The sequence below is a fragment of the Hipposideros armiger genome, unplaced genomic scaffold (genome assembly GCF_001890085.2).
Source record: "Hipposideros armiger isolate ML-2016 unplaced genomic scaffold, ASM189008v1 scaffold_22, whole genome shotgun sequence".
Lineage (NCBI taxonomy): Eukaryota > Metazoa > Chordata > Mammalia > Chiroptera > Hipposideridae > Hipposideros > Hipposideros armiger.
The window spans coordinates 2308550-2332870 of NW_017731372.1; the positions used below are offsets into that span (position 1 = coordinate 2308550).

The window sequence follows — 24321 nt, forward strand, 5'->3', positions numbered from 1 at the left end:
CGCCTTCCCCCCTTAGGTGCTACAGGATGACTAGAATGGGCTAGAGTTGGGTATTTCCATTCCCCAGGTCAGATAGGTTCTGGATAGTACCCAAGCAGGTTAACTTCTAGTTAATCAGTTTCCCTCAGGGCAGGGCTTGTTAAGAAGAACAAAGTGACTGATGGTTTAAAGGACTATAAAGTAGATTTTGTATCTGGCAAAAGTTGGACTAGATGGCCATGCTGAAGAGTGTGAAATTTTCCTCTTTTTTTTCCCCCCCAAAGATTTTATTGGGGAATCGGGGAAGGGCAACAGACAAGTTGCTGTCCTTTTGTTCTTCAATCTAGTTGTGGAGGACATTGCTTCACTGGCCCATGTTGGTATTATCATTGTGTTCTTCCCAGGTTAGGCAGATTGGTCGCCAGCCATTGGACAGCTGCTCATGGAGGCTCAAGGCAGCTCATGAAAGCACATGCCAGCTGCTGGCCAGCCTCATGGCAGCCTACCCTGTCGCCGGCGACTCACAGCAGCCCAGCTCCAGGTCGAGCTGTTGTTCACCATCTTAGCTGTAGAGGGCGCAGTGTCACTGGCCCTCATGTGGGATCCGAGCCAGCGGCCCTGCTGCTCAGAGCTCGTGTTCCCAAGCCAACTGTTAACCAACTGAGCCACTTGGCCGGCCCTGAAATTTTCCTCTTATGTTCCATGACCATGAATTAAACAAACAAAAAAACATATTGTTTTGAGTTAAGACAGTTTTCTATACATTCAGTAATAATTAAGTACTTTCTGTATATCAGCTTTTGGGCATTCAGAAATCAGTGATAGTCTCTTGCTCACAAGTAGCTCATACTTATAAATGGAGAGATTATTGAGCTTTTCCTCTTTTTAATTTTTGAGGAGCCAGTGTGTAATTTCTACTTTTATTATTCTCAGGATTTATAATTCCTACAAATCAGTTTTGAGATTTACTTCCCTTTCAGTTACTAAAATTGTTTTTCTCTCGTTTTTATTTCTAGCAATGTCTCAGGCTGTGCAGACAAATGGAACTCAACCATTGAGCAAAACATGGGAACTCAGTTTATATGAATTACAACGAACACCTCAGGTAATGTTGACTAAGATAACTTAGGGGAAATATGAGACATCTGTAAACTGGGATATATTTTTAGAAAATGAGAAACTTGAAAGAACATAATGATAACAATAAATTTACATATAAGCAGTCCTTGTGTATGTTTGGTGGACACTTCATTCATTGATTCAACAAATAATTTGAGTGCATATCCTATAACCAGGTCCTAAGCTAGGAACTAGGTGAAATGGGGAATAAAGCCCTCAGTGCTATAATAAATAATAGTGGGGGGAACTAGGGAAGATTATTTTGGGAAGCTCGAGGTAGGGAAGACTGGGGGAGGAAGCAGGCTTAGCGAAATAAGCATCCTTAAAACTGAACTCATTTCAAGTTTGAGAACCCTATAAGACAGGCAAGCAGAGATATTAAATAGGGGTCAGGACTAAATATAAAATTTTAGGGGCTGTCAGCATATTTTAAGCAATAGGAATGGATAAGATCACCTAGAGAGAGATGGGCAGAGCCCAGAGCTTCAACCAGAGGAACTTCAATGTTTAGAAATTAAGTATTGGACAAGGAGGACAGAGAAGGAGCAGCCAGAGAAAAGTAAAGAAAAATGGGAGAGGGAGAGGAGAGATCAAAATGTAAGAGGAAGTGTTTGAAAAAGGAGGATGCAGTTATTGTGTTCAACACCACCGAGAAGATGCATAATAAGATGAGGATTACAAAAGTGTGCATTAGATTTGGCGATATATACTTGGTGACTTTGACACAGATTCACTTGAATAGATTGTGCTGCTATGTAGAAGGGAAAAAAGTGAAAATGCGTAGGCATTTCTTCAGAGAAGTTTGGCTGTGCAGAGGAGCTGAGAAGTGGAGCAAGAACTGGAAGGGAACAGAATCAGGAAGTTTCAAATTTTGTTTTGTTTATAAAATGGGAGATAGAGCCATGTCAACACCTGAAACACCCCCTCTCACCCCCCCTCAGTTCTAAGGTGCATCATTCACAATTCTCTGGAGATACTAATCTAGGCCGATTTAGTGGAGAGTGAGAGATTGCTGAAATCTGACAGCAAATAGAATAATCAAAAGTGATATACTCGAGATGGTAGGAAGGAATGTACCTTTGATAGGAAGAGGCATGCTTCTTCCTTATAGCAAGAAAAGATGATTTATAAAAATTTTGTAGAAAATGAGAGAGTTCTCTTTTAATGAAATTTGAGGTAAGGCAATCTATTGAACATTCATGTGGAAGAAGTCTGTAGATAGAAGAAAAGGTGTAAAATAGTGTACTGAAAGGAAAAATGAGTTTGTTTGAGAATCCAGTTACTGAGCTGTGTTGAACACCCCTTTGAGGTTGGTGAAAATTTTAGTGATACCCGTCTGGTTGTGAGTTCCCCCCTTTCCTTTCCCCCACAGTGCTGCTCACCTGCACAGCTGCAGGCATGGGGAACACGAATGGCTGGATTTATCTGGGGTTGGTATTTTGCTAGGAAGATTCTTCCCAATCAGGACTTATACTAGCTGAGTCATCATCATACTTACTGATTGTTTCTTCATCTGTAAGGTGGAGGTTATAATTCCTAAATCAGAAGTTTATGTATTAAACTAAATATGATAATATACAGAAAGTGCTTTACGTAGAGAGGCTGAGACAAAAGACACTTGATAATACTAGTAGTCCTCTATGGCCATATCTGTAGCTTCTGTGTCTTTCCTGTGGGGTCATCAGTCTTTGACCCTATAGAGAAAACAAGTTTGTTGGAGAAGCAGTACAAACAGGAAGTGTCGTTAACGTATGGGAAACCCTTATTTCTACTTGCATCTTCCTTTTCTCTAGCCACCTACTGGATCTCTAGAGTTCCTCAGTCCGCAGGACCCAGTCTTGGTGGTTCTGGAGCTAATGCCACCTTGTGGGAAGAGTGGGTAGTGGTGGTGGGGAAGTAGCAGCCGCAGACCTCTCTGCAGCTGGGCGCTGCGTCCTGCAGTTCTGCACTGGAACTCCAAATGCATTTTCTCACGAAAACATTTTTAGACATGACAAGTAAAAATACTAATACTTGTTATACTTCAGATATACTGTGGTTTAAATCACTGTAGGTTTGCACGACAACCTGATCACTTTGGTTAAACCTGCTTCTGTGGACAAAGACTTTAATTTTTTAAGGGTCAAAAAGTGATTTTAAAATGAAACCCTGTTTAAGAGGTATATAAATTAGAGGATACTTGTATTGGAATCTTAAAATCTTTTAATGGATGGCATGAAATGTTTAATTTAACTAGTCCCCTCTTATCCACTGGGATTACATTCCCAGATCCCCAGTGGATGCCTGAAATTGCAGATAGTACTGGACTCTGTATACACACTGTTTTTCCTATACATATATACCAATGACAAAGTATAATTTATAAATTATCCAATTTCATGGATAGAAGATTCATTCTTACTATAAATCTTAGCAGCCTCAGCATACAGTACTTTTTTTCTTTCCTTATTAAATTGAGAACTTGTACCTTTTCTCTTGAAGGAAGCAGTTTTTGGCTTCTCTGGCATATCTGAGTTGCCAGCATCACTAGTCATGTTCTTTGAGGACATTAGAAAGTAAAATAAGGGGAACTTGCACACAAGCACTGCGATACCGAGACAGTTGATCTGATAACTGAGAGGACTGCTGAGTGACTAATGGGTAGTGTATACAGAGCGCTCACGCTAGACAAGGGGAGGGTTCACGTCCCAAGAGGGACGATGCAGGAGAGCACGTGATTGCGTCACATTACTCAGAACGGTACACAGTGTAAAACTTCGAATTGCAATTTTCCATTTAATATTTTCGGACCGGGTTGACTGCAGTTTCCCGAGGTTGACCTGAAACCTCAGAAAGTGAAAGTGCAGTTAAAAGGGCACTAGTATATTATCAGAATGGTGTAATTTTTAAAGATGGAAGAATTTTTAGGGTTCATTTAGCTCTAATGTTCTCATTTTTCAGGGTAAAAACAATGTTAGATAACTTTATTTAGAATCACATAACTAGTTAATATGGCTAGAACTAGAACCTGAGGCATCTGATTCCAAATTCAGTATTTTTTTTATTATATCAGGCTAATGTATCATTAGTTATCTTCTAAACACATTACTATGTTATATTTAGGATTGAAATAAGAGCATTTATATAATGCAGTGGTGGGACTGAGGGCAGCTGGGGAAATTATAGCTAAAACAAGATTGGCTATGAGTTAGTGGTATAGTGGCTGCACAATGGGTACGTAGATGTTCGTTTTTGTCATTTTCAATACTTTTGTGTATTTGAACTTATCCGTAATAAATAGGTAGCACTTAATTTTAAAGTGACTTATTTACAGGAGGCAATAACGGATGGCTTGGAAATTGTGGTTTCACCTCGAAGTCTACACAGCGAATTAATGTGCCCGATTTGTTTGGATATGTTGAAGAACACCATGACCACAAAGGAATGTTTACATCGTTTTTGTGCAGACTGCATTATCACAGCCCTCAGAAGTGGGTATGTTGAAATGAGTTATACTAGGCACTTAAATTGGACCAGGACAGCACTCTGTGGGTTTTGAGAAACACATTCTAAGTACATATTTGAGACTTGGACATTTTTTTGAAGTCTAGGGGGTTTTTTTGTTTGTTTTGTTTTTAAATTCTATTGGGGAACAGCCATGGTCATTGGTTACACATTGCTTTCATGCTACAATGGCATAGTTGACTCTTTTAAGGAGGGTGCAGCTCACCGTGGCCCATGCGGGGATCGAACTGGGAACTTTGGTGTTATCAGCACCACGCTGTAACCAACTGAGCTAACCGGTCATCCCTGAAGTCTAGGTTTTAATGATCGGAGAATCTTTGTTTTGAAACAGTTGATTTTATACAATTTTAGAAGCTTTATAGGATGAATATTTGTTTTGAGGAAATTACAATGCCTGAAGACATGGTTTTTCCACTTTTTAAGAATATAAAATATCCTTATGCATACCATTTTCATAAAAGAATTGACAACATATATAGTAGTGTACTATATTAGTGGGTAGGTTTTCCTTGTATGGTGTGGATATCAGGAAGGGGAAATTTATATGAGGAAAGAATAGATTTCTATTTGTAAAATAAATTATCACTGGAAGTATTCAAATTTTTCTGTATTTACAAGTAATATAGAGTGTGTGAGGTTTCCAAAATCTTGCTTATCCACTAGTCATATTTTCGAGAAAGTTTAGGTTACTTAGTTGAGATTTCTGTGCCTTAATAAAGGTATTAGAATAAAGGAGATAACTATCCAGAAGCTAGATACTTATGTCTTTAACCTAAAGATACTGGCATTGTTTACATTTTTCCCCCTCTTTTTATTTAGCAATAAAGAATGCCCCACCTGTCGGAAAAAGCTAGTTTCCAAAAGATCACTAAGGCCAGACCCAAACTTTGATGCACTGATCAGCAAAATTTATCCAAGTCGTGATGAGTATGAAGCTCATCAGGAGAGAGTATTAGCCAGGATCAACAAGCACAATAATCAGCAAGCACTGAGTCACAGCATTGAGGAAGGACTGAAGATACAGGCCATGAACAGGTATGTGGGGAGGGGGGCCGTTTTCCTAAATACTTTATTAAATATTGAATTTACTTAACCTCTATTTGGAAAAAGACAAAATACAATAACAAATAGTAGTTCTGAATGGTTAACATTTTCATGTAGGTGTAATATATGCTTCCAGACATAACAGGGTATTCCATTTAAAATACTAGAACTTTAAAAACCCTCTCTCATGCCCACCTCTCTCTCCCCTTAATGTACTATTCCGTTTCTCCTCTTTATAGCAAAGCTTCTTGAAAGAGCTGTCTGTGCTCATCACTGTCTCTACTCCATTCCATTGTGAACCCTCTGTAGTCAGGCTTTCATCCTCACTCCACCCCTCATATCACCCTTTAATTAAAGTTACCAGTGATATCCACCTTGTAAAATCTAATTGCTGATTCTCATACCCCATCTTAATAGCAGCATTAGACAAATTTATTTCTCTTTGAATAGTTTTCTTTCACCCGGCTTTCAGGAGACCATATTTACCTGGTTCCCTTTGCATGTCTTTAGCTGTTTCTTATCTCAAACTTACCATGTGCAGTACGGAACTTTTTGTTCTTACCCCCTACTTCTCTTCATTCTTGCTCATTTCAGTTGATGGCAGCTGCATCATTCCACTTGCTTTAGCCAAAACTTTGGAGTCACCCTTAACATCTCTCTTTTTTCTTACATTCTGTATTCCAGTCTGTGAATCGATATATTTTTATTTTGCTCCATAATCCATCCAGATTGATCTAGGTCCCCACCACCTGTCATTTGAAGTACTGAAAAAGCCTCTTAATTGATCTTCCTACTTCCCATGCTTGCTGCCACATAGTCTGTTCTCAGCACAGCACCCAGAGTGATTCTTTTATCTTTTTAAAAGATTTTTATGGGGAATTGGGGGAGGGGAACAGCGCTGGGGAATTGGGGTAAGGGGAACAGACAAGTTGCCGTTGTTTTGTTCTTCAGTCTAGTTGTGGAGGATGTTGCTTCACTGGCCTAAGTTGGCACCATCATTGCGCTCTTCCCGGGTGAGGCAGATCAGTCACCGGCTTCTGGACGGCCGCTCACCGCGGCTACTGGCCGCACACGCTGGCTGCTGGCTACACACGGTAGCTTACGGCAGCCCACTGCAGCAGGGGCTGCAGCCTACACCATCGCCGGCAACTCACAGCAGCCCAGCTCCAGGTCGAGCTGTTGTTCAGCATCTTAGCTGTAGAGGGCAGTGTCACTGGCCCTCATATGTGGGATNTTCAGCATCTTAGCTGTAGAGGGCAGTGTCACTGGCCCTCATATGTGGGATCCGAACCGGGGCCCTCTGGCATCCCAAGCCAGTTCTTAACCAACACGCCACTCAGCCGGCCCCAGAGTGATTCTTTTAAATTGAAAGTCATATCATGGTTCTCCTTTGCTCCAAAGTTTCTAATCGCTTGTGAAACTCAAGTTAAAAGACCTTAATGATGGCTTCTGAGACCCTACATAATCTGGGCACCTTCTTACCCCATTCTCTTCCTCTCTGACGTGTCTCAATATTAGTCAGTCCTCAGGAAGAGTCGTGATTTTCCAAAGTAGGACATGCCAGTAGAGCCCCATCCTTATCTAGTGGTTCTCACCTTTGCTGCACATCAGAATCACTTGGGAAGCTTTTAAATCCCAGGGCTTCAGGTTAACACTCCAGACAGACCAAGTAAGTCAGAATCTTTGATTGGGATCCATCAGTATTTTTTAAAGTTTGGAACCAGGAGTGGTTCCAAAGTGCAATCTTTAGCCACTGGCTTAGAGGTTAAAAGATGGATTCCATTGTAACTATATTAAACTGACCTACAGTTCTATTTAGCAAAACAAAATAAAGTAGTAAATGTTGAATGTATTTATTTTAAAAGAATTACAGTCGTAAGAGTTGGAGGGACTTTGGCTGTTCAACTTAGCCTGTTACTGAGAGAGAATCCCCTTTGAAAACCTTTTACAGCTATTCCTTTGGTTTTGCTTGAACATCTCTAATGGTGGGAGATTGTGGTAGGAGCGCCTTTCATTTGCTGACAACTTTATTACAGCTTCTTTACTGTTCTTCAAACTCAAGCATGCATCCGCCTCAGGGTCTTTGTACCTACTGTACTCCCTTTCAGGAACCCTCCTCTTCCGGATGCATAACCCACATTGCACTCTCTCACTTTCTTCAGGTGTCTGCTAAGTTCTTGTCTTTCACCTCAGGACTCCACACTTTCTTACCCTTTCTGCCTCATTTTTCTCCTCAGCACATATTCCCTGACATGTATGTGCTATCTGCTGCAGTAGTGTAATAATATAAGCCTTAAGAGAATAGAGACTGTGTCAGTATTACTGATTCTTACACCACCAGGACGCGCAGCCATGGTAAGCTTAAAGTTGCTGCCCAGTAAATATTTTTCAAAGCAGGAATTTTTTTTAAAAATGTTTTTCCTTTATATTGAAATAAAATAAGTCTCTCGTGTGCAGCAGTCTTGGTCTCTCTTTGTCAAAATACTTAAGTTGGATTCTACACTTATTTCAGATTCTGCTTTTGTCTTCCAGTTCTTTAAATAATTTCCTATAGACATACATTATATGCTCCTCTAAAGGCTAAATATTTATATTCCTAATTTATTATTCCTCATGTGACATGGTGTAATTCTTGAAATACTAATAATGTCTGGAACGATATGTAGTATTTTAGTCTGGAATAATATGTAGATTTGATAAATGCAGAACATAATAGGATATTGATCTTCATTATCTGAACATTGTTCTGTGAAAGCTGCCTGAAATAAATCAGTTTACCTCTGTCACCTCAAACCTTTTATGGGAAGAACTGTGGGATAAAAATAAATACATTAGGACAAGTAACCCTGTCAGATTACTTTATAGTCAACTGAAACAACTTTCCTTTCACTTTAGTTGTAGATTTTAGGAAATATTTAAGTACAGTCATTATATATTCACTGTTGAGTTTTTGTTTTATTATTATGGCATGTTCATTTTTTAAATTATGATAACATAAAATTTACCATCTTAACTATTTTTAAGTGTAAGTTCAGTAAAGTACATTTACATTGTTGTGCAACCAATTTCTAGAAATCTTTTCATCTTATAAAACTGAAGCTGTACCCATTAAACAACAATTCCACGTGTCTTCCTCCCCTCAGCTTTTGGTAACCACCATTCTGCTTTCTGTTTCTATGAACTTGACTACTTTAAATACCTTATATAAGTGTAATCATAGGTATTTGTCTTTTTGTGACTGGCTTATTTTACTTAGCTGAATGTCTTCAAAATTCATCTATAGTGTAGCATGTGATAGATTTCTTGCCTTTTTAAGACTGAATAATAATTCAATTGTATGTGTTCATATGTTTTTGAATCATAGTTTTGTCATTTAACATATTAGTCATCTCTTAGTTTTGAAATGATCCATGGATTTCATAAGCAGCATTTTGGTTTTTTGAGCAAGATTTCTTGAGCATCTTTCCTAGGCTGGGTGCTATTATTTTCTTGTTTTGGTAATAAACATGTAATAATGACACTATTTTTAGAAGTGCATGTCATTCTTTTATAGTTTTCATTATATAGTCCTTTTTTTCTTGCACATACAGGTAGGGAAAGGAAGGGGTAAAAGACTATCACATATTAAATCTAGTTCTGGCGCTTACTAGCTTAGGACCCTGGTCCTTAACCTCAGTTTCTTTGGTTTTCTCAACTATAAAATGATAATACCTTGATGGTTGTTTTGTTGAGTAAATAAGATATGTACGCAACGCACCTTGCTCAGTTACTGGTTTTTAGTATTTAGATTATTAGAGACTAGCTGCTTCTGTATCCATGCCCTTAGATAACATCTAATTTGCCTCATTAGAATAATTTTACATTGTATTAGCAGTCTTTGGGTGAGGCCATCAGGGAGAAATCAGTTGCTTACCATCCCTCTTAAATTTTGTTCTGTAAGAATTTCTAATTAAAGAAGCCTACATTTCTTCCCTGAGAACTTTTAAACTTTCATATCTGAATCATACCTTTCTTTAGATTTAAAATCTCAAAACAAAAAGATACCAAAATAAGGATTACCAATAATTCTTATAATCAATAAAGAAAACTATTAAGTGAATATAAACATTTAAGTTTTTTAAATGGTTGCCTGTGTGTGATTCTTTGGGACTTTTCCGGGCCCCGTGGGAAATAAATGCCATTATCCAACTTGGAGCAAATTCAATTATCAACATTTTTTTAGAATTCTAATGTTTAGGAAATGTGCTTCAAAATGGAAATTGAAAAATTGAAAAGGCCTAAGTGTAAATTTTCTGCAACCCTTTTTTTCCCCCATTAACTAGATTACAGCGAGGCAAGAAACAACAGATTGAGAATGGAAGTGGAGCAGAAGACAATGGTGACAGTTCTCACTGTAGTAATGCATCCACACACAGCAATCAGGAAGCGGGACCTAGTAACAAACGGACCAAAACATCCGATGACTCCGGGCTTGAGCTTGATAACAACAATGCAGCAGTGGCTATTGATCCGGTGATGGACGGTGCCAGTGAAATTGAGTTAGTATTCAGGCCTCATCCCACACTTATGGAAAAAGATGACAGTGCACAGACAAGGTAAGTGTATGGGTTAGTTTTTAGATGATCTGAATTCAGAAAATTTAATTGGGAGATAAAAGGTAATTTTGCCTGTGAAATAAAGGCAATATTTGTCATCCCCATTGACTGCCAGGGTTCATTTGGATATTTCGGCTGCCTGGGTTGTTTTCTTCCTCTTGTGCTTCCCACCGACAGTTGCATGTCCGAAAGGAATGACCCTCCTAGGTAGAGGAGGAAAAAGAATCCTTTAAATTTCTTGACAATGATACCAGGGTGCCAATAGGCTCTAAAATCCAAGTTGGCCGGGATGGCTACCCTCCCACTGTATCTCCACATACTGCCCGCCACTGAGTGCAGATAAGCACCGGATATTGTTCAGGGGTGACTAGTGGGTATACGTACCATGCTTAAAATCAATCCCAAGATTAGCACTTCTATCTTCAGTCTAAAAAAACCAGAAAATTGGTAAATTCTTAGACAGTAAGAAATTTGGTCATATTCTTAACCATTCCTCTTGCTGTAGACAACAGAACTTTGATCATTGGGGTTGCAGGGAATGTTTTTCTTTCTCAGTACTGTGTATTTTCTGTTTGATTTTTGTCATATTTTATGGATGGTAATGCAGGTAGAGTTTTTGTGGCCTTATAGATGTGTGTACTTTCCCCTCTTCTGTTCCTTTCAATAAGAAAAAAAATTTTTATTTTAAGCTGAGCCATCCTGCCACCTATTGGCAGATCAACGGCAGCTCAGCTCAGGCCGGGAATCGAACCGGTGACCCTGTTGCTCAGAGCTCGCACTCTTGAGCGAGCTCTCAACCAACTGAGCCACTCGGCTGGCCTTAATAAGAAATGTTTAGATAATAGAGGGATAAATTTCTGATATTGTCAGTCATTGAGACATTTATATATTATAGAAATGTATTAGTTCTTATAACCTAAGTACATTTTCATTATTAATTTAGAAATTAAATTTTTAATGATTTATTTTTCCAGATACATAAAGACTTCTGGTAATGCCACTGTTGATCACTTATCCAAGTATCTGGCTGTGAGATTAGCTTTAGAAGAGCTTCGAAGCAAAGGAGAATCAAACCAGATGAACCTTGATACAGCCAGTGAGAAGCAGTACACCATTTACATAGCAACAGCCAGCGGGCAGTTCACGGTGAGTATGGGAATGACAGCCTGTTGGAAGTGGGAGCACACTGACTGTCTGAATGGGAAAGGGGTGGGGTTGGAGCCTGATAAATGGTGCAGGGCAGGACCCTGAGAGAAAGAACAGGGGAGTTAACTTTTTGATGTCTTTTTTTGTGTTCTTTTATGAATAGTATAAGCGATAAGAAGCTTATCCTAAGATTTTTTGTTTTAAAGGTGAACTTCTATGTTTGTTCCATCTCACTGTTATAGTGCTTTGAGCAGTTTTCATAATTCTTTCTTTTTTTGTTTTAGGTATTAAATGGCTCTTTTTCTTTGGAATTGGTCAGTGAGAAATACTGGAAAGTGAACAAACCCATGGAACTTTATTATGCGCCCACAAAGGAGCACAAATGAGCTTTCACTAAAATCGGTTCTGCGAATGAACTTTTTTATAGCCTATTTCTTTATTATTAAAGATGTATCGTCATTACTTTTATGGACAGAATCTTGGATATGTTCAGTTTTCTTCCTGAGCCAGACTCGTTTACACTATTAGAATCTTTTCCCTTAATTTAAGATTTCCTTTTTGGAAGGAACTGCAATTATTAAGTACTTTTTCTTTCCTTTTAAAAATATATCTAAGTTGTATGTCTTCACAAAATATGGTTCCATTTGGAGCACCCTGTGACCCAGGAATTTTCCATAGTTCTCTATTCTTAAGATTCAGTTGGCCATCCTTTTCCTTCCCCTCAAGAGTTTAGGCCTTACAGAATGTTAAGTAATATGTCTTTCGACTTTTTTTCCTGGAGTCTTGTATATTTATAGTTTTCTATATAAGCTGTAGTATCTTCATGAAGACCAAGGCTCAAATTTACTGTGCTTAAAAAAAAATTCTCATAGGATTATTATTTTCATGGTATTTTCTTCCATAATATCTCATTTTAAAAACAGGTTCTTTATGAACTTAGTGTCCATTGTCATGCAATGTTATTTTGTTTTTCATTTCCCCCCCTTTAATTTTGGAATTTCTGATCATGGGAAAGAAAATCAAACGAAATCTCAAGTTCTGTGAGAACTTGATTCATTTACAGATTTCACTGAAGAAATAAATATTATATTGGTCTTACGTACTCTTCAAGTATATATTTAAAGAGGCCTTTTTTTGTATTAGTTGTCACTTCAGTTCCTTTATTATGTGTTTGATGTTTTTCCCTATTACAAATACCAGAGATATGGAGATATTTTGCACTTTAGCCTTGATGAAAAGTACAAGATATGTTCAAAGCTTCCCTAATTCTTTTTTTGTTGGTAGCTACATAAGTTAAGAATATGGCACATAGAACTAACAATGGGAAGAAAGAATTTGCTTCTGTTTGAAAAGTGTGTTTAGCATCTGGGGCTGCCATATATCAGTTTATAAATGTGGCGCTCTGCTAGTTATACTCTAGAGAAGCAAGTTAATAGTGCTTTTAAGCCTTGCCTTGATCATGTAGTGAAAGCTAATTCTGTAGAAGAATGTCAGCCAGTTGGGTAAAAGTCATTCTACTCTTAATTTAGTTTTATATTGAGGGACAGTGTTTGGCATTTGGACCCAGAAGATTTTACGATGATGACAGGTCAGAAATAAGATGGACTTGTGTGTTATTTTTCATCCCTGTCCTGATTTCAGGCGTGTTTCCCAGTTCATATTACCACAGTATTTCAAAGACATGTTTGCATTAAGAAATGAACCCTAATGGGTTTTCGCCAGGGGAGAATAGTCCTCCAGAACCATTGTAGCTAAAGCCTGTTTAGTCACTGTAACTATTTATATGTCATTTTTGACAGATTGGGGCCAGCTTTGATGTTTTAAATCTTCAGCCCAATATGAAAACTTTTAAAGGCTTAATCAATTTTTTACCATTTTATTGAAAAATCTGTTTTTACAGTTTTTTTGGTAACCTGTGCCATGAAATTTGAAACCACCAAAAATCAAGGGAAATTTTGTATTCAATTCCTTTTCTGGTGTAATGTTAAGTTGTATAGATTATTAATGCATGTCCACTCAATATAACCCTGGTTTTGTGATATAACTGTTTAGACTTTATTGGTGACATTAGATTAGTAGTTGCATTAAATAACTAAATTTCCATTGTGATGATTAATTGAAATTTTGTCTTTAAGCAAAAAGCTATTTGTGAATATAAGCTTTGTGTTTAGAGAATGTATGTGTTATTTGTCAGTATGGAAGGATGTAAACTCTGAATCATTACTGAATTCATTGGATGTGTAATCCTTTGCAAAATATAATTATAGATATTTGACAGCATTGTGTGTGTGTGTGTGTGTGTGTGTGTGTGTGTGTGTGTGTGTGTGTGTGTGTGTGTGTGTTGGGTACTCTTTATCGTCACCACCATTCAAGGTTTCATAAAGTATTACCTAAGTAAATTCTGTAACCACCATCTCAACTGAGGAACAAAATGCTCACCAAATGTAGTGAGAGGGCTTTTGGATACAGTATTTTAAAATTTAGTATGGTAAAATATACATAACCAAATTTACCATTTTAACCATTTTTAAGTATATAGTTCAGAGGCATTAAGTACATTCACAATATTGTGTCACCATCACCACTATTTCCAGAACTTTTTTTATCATCTCAGACTTCCTCTGTAACATTAAACAGGACTCATTTCCTCACCCCCACCCAGCCCCTGGTAACCTCTCTTCTACTTTCTCATTGAATTTGACTATTTAGACATGTTACATAAGTGGAATCATACAATATTTGTTCTTTGTGTCTGTCTTATTTCACATAGCATAATGTTTTCAAGTATCAACTTTATTGTACATGGATCAGAATTTCTTTCCTTTTTATGGCTGAATAATATTCCATTGTATGTATATACACGTTTTGTTTATTCATCTGCTGATGGACACTTAGATTGATGCACACTTTTTGCTGTTGTGAATAATGCTGCTATGGACATTTTTGTATACTTATCTGTTTGAGTCCCTGCTTTAAATTCTTTTAAGTATATACCTAGGAGTGAAGTTGCTGGATCATATAATTCTGTGTTTAATTTTTTGAGCAACCCCAAACTATTTCCCACAGTGGCTGTGCCATTTTACACTCCCACCAGCAAAGTACATGGATTCCAGTTTCTCTGCTTCCTCACCAACACTTCATTGTTATTGTTTTGTTTTGAATAGCTATTGTAATGGTGTCAAGTGTTATTTCATTGTGGCTTTGATTTGCATTTTCCTAAAGGCTTGCGATAGATGCTAAGCACCTTTCATGTGCTTATTGGCCATTATTTATCTTTTGTGAGAAATAACTGTTTGAGTCTTGCCCGTTTTTAATGGTGCTTTTTTGTTATATGAGTTCTTTATATATTCTGGATATTAATCCATTATCAGATGTATGATTTGGAAATATTTTATTTTATTCTCTGGGTTGCCTTTCACTCTCTTAATAGTGTCCTTTGATGCACAAAAGTTTTAAATTTTGATGAAGTCCATTTTGCTTATTTTGTGGTGGTGTTGCTTGTGCTTTTGGTGTCATAGCCAAGAAGGCATTGCTGAATCTAGTGTCATGAATTTTTTCCGCTTTGTTTTCTATTAAGAGTTTTATAGTTTTAGCTCTTAACATTTAGGTCTTTGATCCAGTTTTGAGTATTGTATATGGTGAAAGGTAAGGATTCAACTTTGTTTGCATTTGGACATTCAGTTTCCCCAGCAACATTTGTTGAAAAGACAAATGTCTTTCAACAATTGAATTGTCCATTGTATGTGACTGTCCTTTTGCCAGTGCCATACTGTGTTGATTACAGTCACTTTGTAATCATTTTACATATCATTTAAATCCTCTGAACCCGATGAGGAAGACAGTGTTTCCCTTGTACATTGAAGAAAACTGAGGCCCAGGATTCTTAGATAAATAATCATGAAATAATTGGAATGCCAGATGAGAAAAGGAGTCTCTTTAAAATCCCCATCACATACCTACTTAGAAACATTTGTGTTTTTAAATCTTAGAAACATAATTATAAGAGAGAATTAGTGTGCACTTGTGGTAAGTATGAAAATGATTTCTTGAGAACTCATCTGAATGTAATTAAGGAAATTGAAAACTTGACCTTCTATGAAAGCATTGAGAACACTCTAAAATTTGTCAAAATTTTTTCAGAACTCTAAAAATGCTTCCAACAATCTAAAAAGCATTTAGTGAGTAAAAACTATAGCAAGTTTTGTAGTATTTTAAATTGCCCTGTCCCCCATTTCCCAGTCCCAGGGTAGCCTTGAAACAAGTAGCTGTGAAAACCACAGCATAGTAGCCTCTGTAAGGGGCTTGAGGCTCCTCCAAAAGCTCACCCCAGGGAATTGCCATGATTTGACCCATTTGGTGCCTCACTGAAAAGCTCTGTTCTCAGAGCTTGTTTTGATTAGACCTGACTCTGCTCAGTCTCTGCAAAGCCCTGTCTTCAGCCTTTTTGTTGAGAACAGCTACAGTTGTTTAATACAGCAGCTGCCTTGAGGCAGTGATAGGGCTTGGGGCTGAAAAGAGGCTGACCAAAAAAAAAAAAACAAGGAAAAGCTGAGGAATGACATGTCTATAGAGGGTTTGGAAAAGCTCTAAGGTCTCCTGGAAGTCTAGAAGGCCACATTGATGTGCCACATTCATGTGCAAGGTTGTATGTATGCCTGAGAACAAAACGGAGAAGGTACTAATCTAACCCGTGGTAGAACTTCAGGCCGTGAGCAGGAAGGGACGGCCAAGGCAGAGCTGTGAAATTCATGTTGGAGTTGTCACAGTATATCCCAACACATTCACAGAGCACCACTTCAAGGCTGGGAGAGTTATTGTTTCAGGGCATTTAAGGAATTTTCTGTCCAACCATTAGCTGACCTTTAAAGCTAACAAAGCAGAATATAGAGGTCACACACTGCAAAGAATTAGTCCAGGAAGGTCACTCAAACAACAAACCCTGAGGATGTGAAGGGATTCTTTTGTCCAGGTTGCCATATTGTATAAATGCCTAGTTTTCAACAAAAATTTACAAGACATGCAAAGAAATAGGAAAGTGTGAGAAAGCCAAAGTGCTGGACTTAAAAGACATCAAATCAACTTTTAAAAATACGTTCAGGGCCGGCCAAGTGGCTCAGTTGGTTAAGAGCGTGAGCTCTGAGCACAAGAGTCACAGGTTCAATTCCCACATGGGCCAGAGAGCTGTGCCTGAGCTACTGCTGATCTGAAAACAGGTGGCAGGATGTCTCACCTGGTGAGAGCACTACTCCTAACAACAATGTTGCAGGTTCGACTCCTGCATGGGATGGTGGGCTCCACCCACCTGCAACTAAGATTGAACATGGCAGCTGAGTCGCCCTGAGCTGCCTACGGGTGGCCAGATGGTGACCGGACTTGGAGCTGAGCTAGCTGCGCCCTCCACAACAACTAAGATTGAAGGACAACAACTTGGCTGGTCCCCTTGCCCAATCTCCCAATAAAATCTTTAAAAATATATATGTTCAAATAACTAAAACCATGTCCTAAAAACTAAATGTGAGAACAATCTTTCATTAGAGAATAACAATTAAAAGATAGAAATTATAAAAGAACCAAATAGAAATTTTGGATTGGAAAAATACAATAAATGAAATAAATTCAATACAGGGGCTAACAGATTTGAACTGGTAGAAATATTCAGCAAACTGCAATATAGGCCAATTGAGAGCATCCTACCAGGAAAAAAGAATGAAAGGAAAATAACTGCAGAAACTTATGGGACACTATCAAGTGTGTTAACATGCATAACGGGAGTCCCAGGAGAAGGAGGTAAAGGGGCACAAAGTGGATCCGAAAAAATAATAGCCAAAATTTTTAAAATTTGCTGAAAAACGATCTGCACATCTAAAAAGCTCAACAAATGCTAAGTAAGACAAACTCTTGGAAACATCAAGAGAAGAGGGTTGTAGTCTATAAGGACCTTTGATAAGATGAACGATTCGCTTCTGGAGAAGTCATGGAGGCCAGGAGATCATGACATTCAGAGTGATGAAAGGAAGAGGCAGTGAACCAAGAATTCTATATCCAGCAGAATATGTCTCAACAATGAAAGATTAAAGCATTTCTACATAAAAACAAATTTGTTAGTAGCAGACCTGATGTACAAAAAACACTAAAGGGAGTCTGTTAGGCAGAAGTGAAAGGACACTAGATAACACAAATCCAAAGAAATAAGCTCTGATCAAGTTAGCATAAATTTAAAAGACGGTATAAATGTATTTTAATTTCTTTGGGCTGCTGTAACAAAAGGCCATAGACTGGGTGGCTTGAACAAACAGTTTTCATAGTTCTGGAGGTTAGGAAGTCCAAGGTTTGGGTAGGTTTGCTTGCTGGTGAGGACCCTCTTCCTGGCTTGCCGACAGCTGCCTTCTCACTGTTTCCTCACGTGGCAGAGGGGGGGGGGGGAGAGCTGGTTTCTTCTTTATAAGGTTGCCATTTCTCTTATAAGGATACCATCATGGGGACCCCACCTTCACGACCCTGTCTAAACCTAATTACCTTCTTTCCCATAGGCTCAACTTCCAAATACCATCATCATGTTGCTAAGGCTACAACATAATGGATTTGGCAGGGATGCAAACATTCAGTCCGTAACAGTACTTTTGTTGGTGATACCGATTTAAAAGAAAACCGCATAAAGTAATAAGTGTAAAATTTGAGTGGCTTATTATGTATAAAGATGTAATTTGAATGGCTATAGCATAAAACATCAAGGAGGGAATGGAGCTATATTGGAGCAAAGGTTTTGTAATCTACTGAAATTAGGTTGGTCCCAGTTTGAACTGGATTATTTCAAATTAAGATGTTACTTGTCACCCCTAGCACAACCCCTAAGGAAACAAATCCAAAAAACATAGTAAAAGAAACAAATGAAAATGGTATACGAAAAAATAACATTTAGCACAAAAGAAGGCTGTAATGGAGGAACAGAACAGAAAACAGCAAACTGGCAGATATAAATTGTGTTACCATTAACTGCCTTAGCTGGACTATATATATACTGTCCATGAGAAACATGTTAGTTTCAAAGAAACAGACTGAAGTAAAAGGATGGAAAAACATACCAACAGTTAGCAGAAGAGAACCAGAGTAAGCTATACTAATCACACAAAATAGGCCTTAAGACATACTGTATCTGAATATGGTGTGACCTTGGCCAAGTGTTTTCCTTAACCCCAATAGCAGTGTCTTCTTTAAGATGAAGGGGTGGGTATTGTCTATAGTCCTTTCTATCTCTAAAACAGCAACATTATCTTTGAAAGTATGTAATAAAATCCTTACAGATTAGGCACACTTAAGATAGTAGATTCTTAGCAGATGTATTGAGATTTTCAAGTTGTAAGTGATCACTTTTTTATCTATTGTCTTCAAAGGGTTGTAGTTGGCAAAGATTTTGCTGTCAGAAACTTAAGTCCTAGGAAGATCCTGGCCATAGAAAAAGAATGAAGCTGAGTTAGTGCTTTCTGTATATGCATAGATTATTGAATACAAACTAGACTGGGTAAGAGGGCTTCAGATGTGGACAGTGTAAAGTAGGCCAGTGGTTAACACTTGTAATTCTGTTCCAGAAGTTTCTACAGCATTTCCTGTGGTCCAAAGTTTATCATTGAACTTTGATTTTACACGTCATAATTTCCTTTAGTAAAGGTAGACCACCAAGTCTAAAAGCTTAAGCACTGAAGTCAGCTGGAATTGGACCCTGGCTTTCACTTGCCAGTTTTAGAATGGCATTGGATAAAGGAGTTCATCTCCTTTAGCCTTGCTATAGATTATATGATTTAATCTGTGTAAAGACAACACTGTAATGCTAAATGTCATATATAAGTATAAGCTCTTATAATTAATATGCCACTTCCTAGGAAATGTTTCTCCTTAGCAAGTTTTGTTCTTTGGCCTACGTGGTCTAAAGTCTCAGTGACTTCTATTGCATAAAATAGTTTGAAGAAGCTTGCAGTTTGGGGATAACTCACGTTTATCATTTATTCACATTTTGAAATTAGTATTCGTATCTCCTCCTGAGAACTAAGAAAGGATCCTTGGGCTAGAAGCGGGGTTGATCCTTGCAGAGTGGGGAAAGGGTGGCAATAAAGGGATCAAATGGCCATGGGTGACACAGCATGGTAGACAACTGTAGACACTTGCTTTTTCTTTTTTATAGATGTTCACCTTTACAACCTCTTCCTGGGCTTGGTGAAGTCCCTTCCCTAATGGGGGAGAGTCAGTCTCCACGTGGAGACTAAAATTGTGAAATGTTCACTTTTCCAGCCTCCCCTATAGCTTTAAGGCTGAGATAGCTGGAAAAGAAAAGTTTGATCCTGTAAGTGGGCAGAGTTAGCTATCTTGCTGGGTTTCTTAAATGAGAGACACTAGTCAGGTGAGTGGCACTCTGAGAATTGGAGTAAGAGTTTTGGAAAGGTTTGGATGAATCAGTATCCTAAATTCTTAACTCTAGTGAGACTCACTTAAAATGGAAGAAACCTCATAGATGTTTGCGGCCAGCCCCTTCATAACCCGACTTCAGGGTTAGTTACCTTGCAAAAAGCAGCCCATGTGCTCTTTATACAATCCGTTGTCTCCAGGACATAGAGTCAGATCCTAGCATACTCTGGGGGACAAAGTGCGTCCTGAAAGAATGCTTTTTTGATCATATATACTGACGATTTGTGGAAAATGCCAATGGAAATAGATTGTTAGATCTTGAAGGAGAGAACATCATTTTAAATCCAGTCAGATTATCAATATGGGTACACTTATACCAGAGAGTCTGTCTCAATTTGTCACCTTGAACAGCAGCTGGATGTGGTTACTTGGTGGAAATTTTGACTCAGCAGTGGCTCATCTAAATTGGAGATGATGCTAAAAATGCCTTGATACAATATAGAGAAAGGAAACAAGGACTTAGAAGGGGGAATGTTGGAGAAGATTTATTATGGTCTCACTGCACCCCTTGTAAGAGCCAAATGGATTCTTTTTACCAAGGCATTGAGAAATACACTGGTAAGCAGAGAACTAGCACCCTGAAAAGCTTTACAGTATCGTCTGACAGGGATTTTTTAGCCTTGGCTAATCGATCATGTGATCCAAAGGCCCAAAATGGCCCTATTTGATTTACACAACTGAAACTATGGGTCTGACTTGAACCACTATAATAGTCACCACCCCTTATCCATTCCCCAGGCCTGATTTAATTCACATCCCAGAGCCATCTGAGAAAGGACCTGCCATTGCACCCGAAGTTTGTATTACGTATCTTCTCTTAGTCTCCAAAGCAACCTGGGGGCATTACCAGAGCAATTGCGTGATGAGGAAAAGAAATTCCTAGACCTTTTGGGATTACTGAACTGGTCGTGTTCTAATTTCTGGAAATCAGAGCGTGTATTTATTCAGAGTGGAGTCTTGGAAGTCGGTTGATCAAAATGGAGTTTTAACCCAAATCCACCACAGTGGGCCACAGGGGTCCTCAAACCCTCCTCTTTCTCTTATTTCCCCCATTTCCTGAGTGTGTGGGTTGAGGATTAACATAAGCAACCAGCAGAATCAACACACTGGTTTCCTGACTGTGGAGTACGAACTGGTTTCTTTTTTTTTTTTTTTAAGATTTTATTGGGGAATTGCGGGAGGGGAACAGCGCTGGGGAATCGAGGGAAGGGGAACAGACAAGTTACTGTCGTTTTGTTCTTCAGTCAAGTTGTGGAGGACGTCGCTTCACTGGCCCAAGTTGGCACCTTCATTGCGTTCTTCCCGGGCGAAGCAGATCAGTCTCTGGCTACTGGACGGCCACTCACAGCGGCTGCTGGCCGCTCACGCTGGCTGCTGGCCGCTCACGCTGGCTGCTGGCTACACATGGTAGCCCATGGCAACCCACTGCCACAGGGGCTGCAGCCTANTGGCCGCTCACGCTGGCTGCTGGCCGCTCACGCTGGCTGCTGGCTACACATGGTAGCCCATGGCAACCCACTGCCACAGGGGCTGCAGCCTACGCCATCACCAGTGACTCACGGCAGTCCAGCTCCAGGTCGAGCTGTTGTTCAGCATCTTAGCTGTGGAGGGCGGTGTCACTGGCCCTCATATGTGGGATCCGAACTGGGGCCCTCTCGCATCCCAAGCCAGCTCTTAACCAATGCGCCACTCGGCCGGCCCTGTTTACCAAATTTTAATGGAGGGATACAACTGATGTTACTTTTTGTCCCAAATTACTACTGTTAATGGGAACAAGCTACAAATATAGATTAGATGGAATTTTAAAAGTACTTCCTCTCTAGGTTGATACAGTACTTTTTCTTCAGGAAGTTTTCCTGTAGATGCAAAATTAATACTGATAAACATTTTAAATATCAGTAATTTATATATTCATATATCAAGTTAGGTTCCTGGCATAAAACTCAGTTTCATCATTGATCAAAATATGTCATGCTGATAAACATTTAGCAAAATTTGAGACTGATATTCAATTGAACGATATAGATATTAAATCAAATTGTCCAAGTACTGATTTGCCTTTGACTTATAGTGTTTTCTTTTTATACAAACAAAAAAATAACTAATAACTTTTATTTCTTTGTGCTCATTTGTGAGTGATTTTAATTGGCAAGAATTATAATTTTTTTGTGGTCATTATAGAAACTAATTTGTACTTCACCTATTTTATTTTACTAAAATGTATGATTTCATTAATTGGAGAAAAGAAAAAACATTCTTCTAGGACTATGCTGTAATAATACAAAGATTTTCTTTAATTTCTGCTAAATTAATAATCTATGTTGATGTAGTAACTCTCACTCCCTGGGTTCTTTTTCTTTGTAATTTATTTATTTATTTATTTTAAATTGGGGAATTGGGGGAGGGGGACCAGCCAAGTTGTTCTTTCATCTTAGTTGTAGAGGGCGCCGGTTGCCATCTGGCTCTCTCATGGCCTCTAAGCTCTAGGTGCTGTGTTACAATCTTAGTTGCGGGTGGGCGTAGCCATCATCTCATGCAGGAGTCAAAACAGCAGCCTTGTTAAGAATGCACACACTATCCACTGAGCCATCCGGGTGGCAGCTCAGTTCAAGGTGCTGAGTTCAGTCTTAGTTGCGGGTGGGCATAACCCACCATCGAACAGGCAACCTTTTTTTTTTTTTAAGATATTATTGGGGAGTTGGGGAAGGGGAACAGACAAGTTGATGTCCTTTTTTATTCTTCAGTCTAGTTGTGGAGGACGTCGCTTCACTGGACTGTGTTGGTATTATCATTACGCTCTTCCCGGGTGGGGCAGATCGGTCACCGGCCTCTGGACGGCCGCTCACGGCGGCTGCTGGCCGCTCACGCTGGTTGCCGGCTACACATGGTAGCTTATGGAAGCCCACTGCAGCAGGGGCTGAAGCCTATGCTGTCACTGGCCACACACGGCAGCCCAGCTCTAGGTTGAGCTGTTGTTCACAATCTTAGCTGTAGAGGGTGCCGCGTCACCGGCCCATGTGAGATCTGAACCGGTGGCCCTGCTGCTCAGAGCTCACGCTCCCATGCAAACTCTTAACCAACTGAGCCACTCTGCCGGCCCCCCAAACAGGCAGTCTTATTGTTAGGAGCACGTGCTCTCATCAGCTGAGCCATCCTGCCACCTGTTGGCAGCAGATAGTGACTGTCAATTTAGAAAGACATTCCTCAGTTATAGGAGAAATACAACTGTGACCAGGATCAAAATATAAGTGAAAGTTCTAAGATACTTCTTTTTGAATAATTTTATCTATTTTGTTTAACTAGTATGAACTCATTTTTAATGAAAAAAATTTGGAAACATTGAGATGTTATACGAAAATGCCCATTCACTTTCATGGAATAGTTCATATAGCGTCACACTTTCAAACAAAAATCTCCATAGATATGCATAAGCAAGGAAAAAACTATAGATTTATTAACCAACAAGTGATAGTTTAGGGTCAAATTTTCTAAGTAGCAATCCAGCCCCCATTGCAGTACATCTCCAACTGCCTCCTCTCATTCACCTTTCACACCCATGGGAGTCGGGCAGTCGTCAGCCACAGCAGGAAGAACTCTGGTATAATAGGAGATATTAGAAAAGGCTTCCCAGCTTTTGTAACCATGCTGTACATTGTAAGTTGGCGGGCTGTCAATCAAATGTGATCTGGCTGAAATTTTCAAGGGAAAAAAATGTTTCATTCCCATATCAAAGCAAATCAATGTTCATTTTTATTGTAAAATGTGCAAGGTAGCACCAGAGGTTGAATTGAATTCCAACAATGATTGAATTCCAACAGTGATGCTCTATTTTAAAACAATTACACTTCAAAGACTAACTGCCACTTCTACTTAAAAAAGAATGATTCATTAAAGTATATCTCTAATAAAGTATATACATGCTACACAAAACATGATGGTCTCACCATTATGATTTTTCAAATAACTATCCAAGAAGCTTGGAAGAGGTATGCAGGACTGTAAGTAGAATTCTGACTGTGAGAAAGGACTTTATAAACTGTATGAGACTTAAATGTCAATATTTTCTACCATTAAGATAGAAGGCACACTAAAATATATTTAAAGTCATTTTGACAAGGTTGGAAATATGTTTTGGGATTAGGTTTAGTAATCTGGAGTATTATAAAGCACATTTTTCTTTGAGGCAGCTGAATACCTTAGAAAGAGACTGTACTTACATTGTCAACACATACTTCATAATTGCATTTCGTAGGAAGGGAATGTTATTGGCAATGTTCCAGACTCCCTTGAAGTGGGTCAGTATGTAGTGCACTGTGTTTGGAGTGGGTTTCAGGGATAATTTTATTGTCAGAAATTCAGCTGCAAGAAGAGGGGAAAAAAGGGGGGCCCATTATAAGACACAAATCTGCAAAACGATTATATATATATATATATATATATATATATATATATCCCTTCCAAATGAGGGCACCCAAGG

At 38.8% G+C, this 24321-nt stretch overlaps 1 protein-coding gene and 1 long non-coding RNA gene across 5 annotated transcripts in view; one reads left to right on the forward strand and one right to left on the reverse strand.

Moving 5' to 3' along the window:
* RNF2 (ring finger protein 2) overlaps positions 1-13662 on the forward strand; it is a 74455-nt gene extending 60793 nt beyond the window's left edge. For all 4 annotated transcript variants that reach the window (XM_019635491.1, XM_019635493.1, XM_019635492.1 and 1 more), the window contains 6 exons: positions 996-1084; positions 4412-4572; positions 5422-5637; positions 9969-10241; positions 11216-11387; positions 11672-13662. In XM_019635491.1, coding sequence (XP_019491036.1) covers positions 996-1084; positions 4412-4572; positions 5422-5637; positions 9969-10241; positions 11216-11387; positions 11672-11773 — 1013 coding nt within the window. In that variant the 3' untranslated portion in view covers positions 11774-13662. The remainder of the gene's footprint in view (positions 1-995; positions 1085-4411; positions 4573-5421; positions 5638-9968; positions 10242-11215; positions 11388-11671) is intronic.
* A 9726-nt stretch (positions 13663-23388) lies between these two features.
* LOC109379117 (uncharacterized) lies at positions 23389-24211 on the reverse strand. The gene is made up of 2 exons (XR_002123109.1): positions 24062-24211; positions 23389-23533 (listed from the first exon to the last, which is right to left on the reverse strand). It is a non-coding gene; the product is annotated as an uncharacterized LOC109379117 (long non-coding RNA).
* Between the last annotated feature and the right edge of the window lie 110 nt (positions 24212-24321).